Source organism: Engystomops pustulosus, chromosome 3, assembly GCF_040894005.1.
Source record: "Engystomops pustulosus chromosome 3, aEngPut4.maternal, whole genome shotgun sequence".
In the NCBI taxonomy this organism is placed as follows: Eukaryota; Metazoa; Chordata; class Amphibia; order Anura; family Leptodactylidae; genus Engystomops; species Engystomops pustulosus.
The window spans coordinates 82,957,968-82,967,030 of NC_092413.1; the positions used below are offsets into that span (position 1 = coordinate 82,957,968).

At 42.7% G+C, this 9,063-nt stretch overlaps 1 protein-coding gene across 1 annotated transcript; it reads right to left on the reverse strand.

Annotated features, from left to right (window-relative positions):
* Positions 1–1,068: 1,068 nt before the first annotated feature.
* On the reverse strand, positions 1,069–7,262 carry TOMM20 (translocase of outer mitochondrial membrane 20). Its single transcript, XM_072141249.1, has 5 exons — positions 7,009–7,262; positions 4,838–4,884; positions 2,607–2,688; positions 1,520–1,662; positions 1,069–1,326 (listed from the first exon to the last, which is right to left on the reverse strand). Exons 1-5 carry the CDS (start codon positions 7,133–7,135, stop codon positions 1,282–1,284), a joined length of 444 nt encoding a protein of 147 aa, XP_071997350.1. The 5' UTR covers positions 7,136–7,262; the 3' UTR covers positions 1,069–1,281.
* Between the last annotated feature and the right edge of the window lie 1,801 nt (positions 7,263–9,063).

The following is a 9,063-nucleotide window of genomic DNA, read 5'->3' on the forward strand; positions in this document are numbered from 1 at the left end:
CTGTGACCCAGATTAGGTTTTGAGCCAACATTTTCACCCCACGCTTTCCAAAATCCACTTATTAACCACCATATAGAAGAGCCATTGTCTGCCGCTACGACGGCAGTTGGAATCTGAGCCATGATTGGTTGCTATTCTGCCACAGTTCGTTAATATGAGCTCTGAGCTTTTATTGGTTACTATAGGTAAGGAGTATAAAAGACATCTTATGTGTGAGGCAAGATGGATTGAGACAGAAAGACACACAGGAAGAGAGAGTGAAAAGGATCTACAGCTAGTTCTATATAAAAGATTCAATGTTTACATATAAGGGACAGAAACCCCGATCTATGGCCATGTGATGTCACACAGGTGCACAGTTCATTTTAACATACAGCTCTGATTATTCTCTTTGATACTACCGAGCTGTGCACTTGTGTGACATCACATGACCAGGGATCAGGATTTCTGTTCCCTGCATGTAAACAAAGTAGCTTCCTATAGAATGTCAGCAGACAAGGAAATTGATACAGAAAGTAGATTGGAAAACATAATAATTTTTCAGCAATATTTTTTTGCTGAAATGGAAATACTCATTTAACCGGAAAATACACATCCTAGGTCATTGGACACTATGCCTCAGTTTGGTCAAGAGTTTCATGACAAGACCCCTAGATTTCCACTATAGAAAAAAAAAAATTGATGTTCTCAGGGGAGAGAAAGCCTCACTCTGACACATAGCACTGGTGTCTCACTTGACACTAACACTAGTGCTGTCACACTTGATGCTTTTATTGCGTTTACAAATGTAATGCAAATGCCCTGCGGCAGGGATCAGCTCAATCACTTTCATTGAAAGGCATGATATCGATAAGCAGCAGACAGCGTTTTGCATTTTCACCATTTTCCCCAGCACCAATGGAACTATGGCTAGTGCAATGGTGGGGGGTGGCGGAAGGCAGATGTTTTATATGTTGGAGGACAACATTTAGCCAAATAGTATAAAATGTTTTAGGTGAAACTGTCTTGTACACAACACTTATGCGGTGTGAATGAGTGTGAACAAAATGTTGTAATGGACCAATATAGCTCTTTCCAAATAAACTTTTATATCAACCAAAAAACAAATTTTACAATATTTCTGTTGTACAAATGTTTTAACATCAGGTAACTAAAGTATAGTAACAGAACAGTTAAAAAACAGCTTTTTTTAATTACTAATGATGGCATGTCCAGTAGTATCAGTGTAATTATGCAATACAACCAGGTCTACAACCAAGTCTATGGAAATATGCAGGCATTTTATTCCACATCATCTTCGGTCAGACTTTGGGCACTTCCAATCCTCTAAAAAACAAAAGGAAAACAACAGCATAAACATAAATATAAAGATATTGCCTGACGCCTAAAGTGTTATTCAGAAACCTGCAGCACAGAAGTCCATAGAAACAGCATCAGTTCTAGGTATGTCATAGTGGAGCTCAAAATACTGTATTTTTCCTGAAATGTGGTGAAAATTCAGCTTTTGTATAGATCTTACCTGGCTGATAGTAGGCAATTTGGTCAAAAGCATTTGAAAGACTTGTGGCGGGAGAGTCTGCTGCAGCACTTGTAGTAACTGCTGAGGTTGTCCACAGACAGCAATGGCATTGGTTAAGTGATCTACTCCTTTTTCAAAATCCCCTATTAACAGAAAGAAATTTATAATCAAGAGCCAATTCTAAGATAACCAAATTTATGGTTCAACAAAGGTTTATTGATAACAGCATATAACAACAATACAAGGACTAGGAGACCTACAAAGCGGTCAAAATGTTAAGATAACCAAATTAAGAACCAAACCTAACCCAAACATTTTTGGTCAAAGAAAGAAATTTTTCATAAGTTAACCCAGCCTATCTGCTGCCTACCATGTTCAAAACTTTTCTTGGTGAAAATCGTGCAAGTTTTATCAGATTTTGTTCAGAATGTTTCATAGTTCACTCAAGTCCAAATGCTATGCAATTATGCAACTTCCTGGAATCTTGCGCAGGAATCTTGCGCTCTAGGATGAAACTAGTGCGGTCAGTTTTTTTTCACGTACCAGACTTCAATAGGTGTTTTTTCCGCTGACTCACACCAAAGCAGGAGATGTTCTGATACATCACATCACACAAGAGAAAAAAAACTGATGTGTGTAAAGATTCATTTAAAAGCTATGTTTCAGAGTTTAGTGCGAGTCCAATATGATGACAGATCACATCGGACATAATTATCTTTATATAGCAACATCACATTCCGTAGTGCTTTATAAATCATATGAAAAAAATTATATTCCTTCCTGGCAAAAAAAAAAAAAAAAAAAAAAAAAAAAAACACTCCTCAAAATTGGTAAGAAGAGTATTATTATCTGTTTGGAAAAATGTTAGTGCAACCTCTGGTTCTATGTATCATTGTAAGATCCTCTTCCAAAATGTGTGGAAACTTTATTCTACAATGTATTTATTGTATACTAAGGCTGCCAAATATTATTACATTCTTACATCTTACAGTTTCTCCAAAATTGCCACAACTCTTAGCATTATGGTACACTACTAAATGACACCTTATTTTCAGCAGTCTTAAGCTAAATGAGAATAAATGACAACCTTGTGCTAGTAACTCCTCCCCAAGCTGGATTTCTTCCAAGAAAAACTTTTGAACAGCCTCGGCATCTTTAAGATCAGGAAGCTGTAATAAAGATAAAATTCATTATGAATAACAATGTGTACATGTTAAGAACAGGCTGGACATTTTAAACTATATAATAACATTTTATATTAAATGGAACAAGTCACAGCATTTCAAAGCCCCAAAATAACTCCAGCAGCAAAATCATTTAATCACGTTTATGAGATTATGACCATCATTTACCTGCCACAGCTGGTAGTCAAGAGTTATAATAATGTTGTGGACTTACTAATTCACGGGATAGGGCATAACAATCTGCCTACGGGCAGAGGTCGCATTAATGCCTCACCACACATCATAGACGCATGAAGAGGCGCCATTACCCCCCAAAATAACTGCCATGCGTAAAGTTACGCTTGGCAATTATTCCCTGTAGCGCGCAGACTGAGTGGGAAGGTCATTAGCGCAATCACAGCGCAGGCTACTCCTGAGATATTCGGTGCAAAGCTCTTCCTAGCTGCGTGCCCTTGTCCGAGAAGCCGGAGTTCTGCGCATGCGCAGTAGCTCTGGCCTCGGAGGGGTGGCTGCGCAGCTGCGGGCCTGCATTCTGTGCAGAAGGCCGGCTTCTCGGACGAGGGTGCGCAGCTACAAGGAGCTGCGCGCCGAAGATCTCAGGGTAGGAGGAGCAAAGAGGCTACAGGAGCATGGAGTAGCCGCGACGTGTAGCCTCATGTCCGGCTACTCCACACCCCAGTAGCCACTTTACAAAATTTACATAATAGAGCAATAAAGTTTTCAAAAAGATAGTGGGGATGTGAGGATTAGCTCTAAAAAGGGCTATCCTTACGTCCCATACATGCTCCTACCAGCCGTTCTCCCTTTATAGGTCCTGCAGTTCTTTCGATCCTTGCTACCCCAGTCTTCAGCATGCAGCATCTATGTACACTAGTCTGAGCAGATGGAGATCTGCAAATGCGCAGACTGGGGTAGAAGGGATCAAAAGAGGCTACTGGGGAATGGAGTAGACGTATTTCCCGCTCCACAGCATGGCTGTGCCCCAGTAGCCTCTTAAAGGGAACCTGTCACCGCAGTTTGCAGAAAATTTAGTCTTAGGCAGGTTCCCATAGAGCCCTTATAGCACCCTTTTTTCACCTAAAAAAAAAAAAAAAGATAAAATCTCTGCTCACAAAAGGAGAAGATGAACATTGATTCGCTGCCTGTTATCCAGGCTGAGAATCCAGCGAGTCGAAGTGGGCGTAGCGAATACGCTTGAGTCTGGTGGCTTGCTCTCACCTCCATAAGTAATCCACAACTCCTTTCCTACATCATGTGGCCCAATTATCACGCATGCGGCTGCCATGTGCAGTTAGCGTCGGAGCGGTCGTGTACTCTGCCGGCCGGGTTACTGCACATGCACGGCTTCCTACTTAGCAACACTAAGCAGGAAGCCGAGCTTGCACAGTGAGCAGAAGCGTCTAACGCTCAGGCGTGACAATTTGGCCAGATGGGCGGACAATGTAGGGAAAGGAGGTGTGGATTTCATACAGTGGCGAGTGCAAGCCGGCAGACTACGCCAAATTTGACGCGCTGGATTCTCGTTATTGGATACCGGGCAGAGAATCAAAGTTCATGCCTTTATGCTATAAGAGCTCTAAAATTTTTGCAAACAGCAGTACCAGGTTCCCTTTAAGAAAATTTGCAGATTAAATAAAGTTACATTAAGTTCTAAAAGAAAAAATAAGTTTTATTACAAAAAGCATTAGGCTACACTACATTAAAGTAACCTGCTACTGAATCGACCTTAATAGTTAGATCCGTGATGGTAGGTTTTGATTAGGAAATTAATGGGTAGGACATGATGCCATGCATGTTCCAGAACATCAGAATGCAGCTGTATATTAGCAGTAGCCACATATATATTATATATTATATTATCAGTATTTCATGGTGCAGCGCTCGGCAATTTCTGTCAGCTCCATAGAGATTAATGTAGCAGAACGGTCATGTGCAGCTGTGGGGGTCTCAGCACTGAGAAAACCCCTTTCTAAGGGTATATAGATTATAAATGCTTGAATGTCAATATAATATAACAAATGAGTAGGAGTACTTGCTGCCATTCTCTACAGACCTTTACCTAAATACAGAAACAGCAAGGCACACTGCAGATGAAGACATTGCACCATAAATACCCAGCAAAATCTACTCTTACCCTTGACTGACCAGCTCTCTCTTTAGCGAGTTTCTGTTTTCTTCTTCCTGCAAAGTAATGAACCAATATAATTATAAGACACACCGATCATCATGCTTCCATCCTAGTTGAACAATCTTCTGAAAATGAAAATTGCCTTATTAAATTTCACTCTAATGCACAATGACCATCAGACTATTGCACAAAGGCCACCATTCATAAAGAAGATGTCTAAAATACCACAATCTGATTCCCATTAATCCCATTGCAGGCACTGCTGAGAGTGTGGTCACACGGTGCGTTCTTGGACCGTTTTTTGCATGTTTACCTTGCGATTAGCTGGTTTGAATCAGTTTCACAGCTGCTTACACTTTTATAAATGAAGAAAAACAGATTCAAAACATCCAAATGCATGATAAACCTGCAAAAACGCATGTGTTTTCAGTGGGTTTAAAAACCCACCAAGAACGTAATGTGTGACAGCGCCCTAAGACTTGTTCCAAACCAGTGAATATGTATGGGGAATCTCCTGACTTATAAAATCATAAGACCATTTGCTTTAATGGGAAAACATATACAGTACGTAAAGAGCATTTAATAATTACTAAGTGCTGCAGGTGGCACCATGAGTACGGATATGTAAATCAATTTCAGATGGGTGGGGGTCTAAAACTTGTCACCTCTATTAATCCAGCACGTTGATTCAACACATGGCCTGGTTGCAGCTCATTCCCATTCAAGTGAATGTGACTGAATGTCAAAACCTCTGTACAATTTATGGCAGTAAGAAGTGACCAGATGACAGAGCTCCGCTGAGCACTATTGTCACTTCCCCTATTGGATCTGCAAATTTGCTGTAGATGACCCACATAAAGCATTTTATTGTAAAAAAGGTAGGGTATTTGCATGTGTTTTGGGTCAATGAATAGTCCACATCAATTTAAATTGATATGGCAGAGTGTGTATATAATAATGGCAGAAGTCCACTTCATGTCACATACACAGCGCACCTCGCGTCCTATACTCTGCCATCGTCACATACACAACGCACCTCGCGTCCTATACTCTGCCATTGTTATATACACACTGCACCTCGCGTCCTATACTCTGCCATTGTTATATACACACTGCACCTCGCGTCCTATACTCTGCCATTGTTATATACACACTGCACCTCGCGTCCTATACTCTGCCATTGTTATATACACACTGCACCTCGCGTCCTATACTCTGCCATTGTCATTTACACGCTGCACCTCGCGTCCTATACTCTGCCATTGTCATATACACGCTGCACCTCGCATCCTATACTCTGCCATTGTCATATACACGCTGCACCTCGCATCCTATACTCTGCCATTGTTATATACACACTGCACCTCGCATCCTATACTCTGCCATTGTTATATACACACTGCACCTCGCATCCTATACTCTGCCATTGTTATATACACGCTGCACCTCGCATCCTATACTCTGCCATTGTTATATACACGCTGCACCTCGCATCCTATACTCTGCCATTGTTATATACACGCTGCACCTCGCATCCTATACTCTGCCATTGTTATATACACGCTGCACCTCGCATCCTATACTCTGCCATTGTTATATACACGCTGCACCTCGCATCCTATACTCTGCCATTGTTATATACACGCTGCACCTCGCATCCTATACTCTGCCATTGTTATATACACGCTGCACCTCGCATCCTATACTCTGCCATTCTTATATATACACTGCACCTCGCATCCTATACTCTGCCATTGTTATATACACGCTGCACCTCGCATCCTATACTCTGCCATTGTTATATACACACTGCACCTCGCATCCTATACTCTGCCATTCTTATATATACACTGCACCTCGCATCCTATACTCTGCCATTGTTATATACACACTGCACCTCGCATCCTATACTCTGCCATTCTTATATATACACTGCACCTCGCATCCTATACTCTGCCATTGTTATATACACACTGCACCTCGCATCCTATACTCTGCCATTGTTATATACACACTGCACCTCGCATCCTATACTCTGCCATTGTTATATACACACTGCACCTCGCATCCTATACTCTGCCATTGTTATATACACACTGCACCTCGCATCCTATACTCTACTCGATCACCCCCTGCAGACACAGCCATGCCCCAGCCTGCCATCATGGGACACTTACTCTCCCGGAGTCGGTTCTTAAAATCGGGGTCACTTCTGCGTTTTCTGTCAAAATAAATACAGTATCCTAGAAAGAGCGCTCCGCACACCCCGGCCGCTATGGCGCTGGTCTTCCCTACTACCACCATCTCGTCCTTTCGTTAGCGGCAAATATCAATGAGCTCAGCTACCACCACCACCTCTCTCCTTCTGCACCCTTGAGCTCGAGAAAATGTCTCCCGAAAATGACGTCATTCACTTGCGACAGTAAAGCGAGCACGCGGCTACTTTTTTTTTCCACTCCTTTTTTTTCCCTAAAGCTTTATTATACAGTATTATCACATAATGTGACCGCAAGCGCCACTTGATTGGACCCGGCTATGTCTGCGTGTGAGGAACGTCTGCTGGTACAGCGCTCTCCTCAAGAAATTCCTTGAAAATTCCGTAATTCTGTAAATAGCATCTGGCGTAGTCTGTCCCCCCCATCCCGCCAGAACAGCCAATGGATACATCATAAGGTCTCGATCTGCCGCGACTGTAATATACGCCTGTGTGCGGTGTATTTTGTCTCATGAAGATAACAATTGGTTAACCGTAAAAGGTAGTTACAAATGTGCTTTAGCCTGAGGCACTATATGCAAATAAATGCAGGATATGACAGTGTTATCCATATGTAATAAAATAATTTACAAAATTCTTAGTTTAATTGTTAATTATTGTTTGTTAGAATACTCATGTACTTGTACTTATCACTGGGGGCATAACTTGGAGAGGTAGCCCCCCTACCATCTTTAGAAGATATCCATATTTGTATCCCCACACATGTAGCTGCTGACCACATAGGGGTAGTACTCGGCAGGATTAGAGATCTTTAGTCCTGTCGTTCTGCTGTCCTCTCCCCTCTCATAATATGTATACAATGGTTTACATCCAGCAGCTGCCATGGCTACTACTGCTGTAGTTACACCCCTGCTTGTCGTATGCACTGTTTGCTTCTGCAACAACCCTGCCAATACATAGGCAAGGGAGTAGTTGCGAATAAGGCTATCTATCTGTCAGGACCCATCAGGTGAGCCTGCGCAACTCACCCAAATGATATTGCAGGAAGTGTTCACACGTTCCGCTGTGACAAAGTCAATTTCCCCTATGGGGACAATAAAGTATTCTATTCTATTCTAAACCCCTGGGCAGGGAGGAGCAATCTTTCTTACCAGCAAGGCCTATTTCCAGCAAGTCTTCTTGGAACCCAGCTCTCCCTAGAGAGCACGTCCTATTAGAATACCAGCATACAGAGTGAGGAGAGAGATTGTGTCAGTACACCATCAGGGCTGACACTTAACCTAATCCTAGGATAAGAGTCAGGAGACTCAGGGCTGCAGCTTCCACAGTTTGGACACAGCTCCATCCCAGCCTGCATCTAATACCAGGCTGGTGCACTATTCCTGAGGACTCCTCTCCATAACCACTCCAGTAATCCGAATCTGCTGTGAGACCGTTTAGGCCCGTTGCCTGCTGTTGTTCAATAAAGAACCGTGAGTTATTATGCACAACATTGCCTCCATCTGATCCCTGAATACGGCTGTCACCACCAGGGGCTCCTCATCCATTACCCAGGGATTCATCCTTCAGACACCTCAGGGGTTGCCCCAGGGAGAACCAGTACATCAGCCTTTCCCTCCATATTTCTTGCACACACCACCTGCTGAAGACCTGCCAGGCTGTGGGACAGCCCTCAGGTCCCCATACCAAGCACCGTGACACTAGCGTGCCTAGGCCGCAACCGACAGCCACTCCGGTATTCTGGGCCCTGGCTGCCTCCAGGCCCCAAGAAAAGGCCCGGTAGGGTATGTTGTACTTCAATTGGTTTACTTTATGCTCTGCTTCTCCTGTGTCTGCACAATCTCCAACATGTGATGTAATACTTCTGCTTTAACCTTACAGCTGGGTTCACATTCTGACTTATACGCTGAGCTTACCCATTGACATACCCTGGCAGACAGAGGCATAGTTGTTGCCTCCATCTGCTCAGTATACAACATATCCTGTGAAAAAGGATTGAAAGATGTAGCATTAGGTC

Bases quoted from the DNA above. Each gene is read 5' to 3' on its own strand.
- TOMM20 (XM_072141249.1), bottom strand. From the start codon at position 7,135: ATGGTGGTAGTAGGGAAGACCAGCGCCATAGCGGCCGGGGTGTGCGGA. The intron at 1,663-2,606 runs GTTGTCATTTAT...TTCTGTTAATAG, and splicing joins GGAGGAGTTACTAGCACAAG to GGGATTTTGAAAAAGGAGTA. The intron at 1,327-1,519 runs GTAAGATCTATA...TTTGTTTTTTAG, and splicing joins AATTGCCTACTATCAGCCAG to AGGATTGGAAGTGCCCAAAG.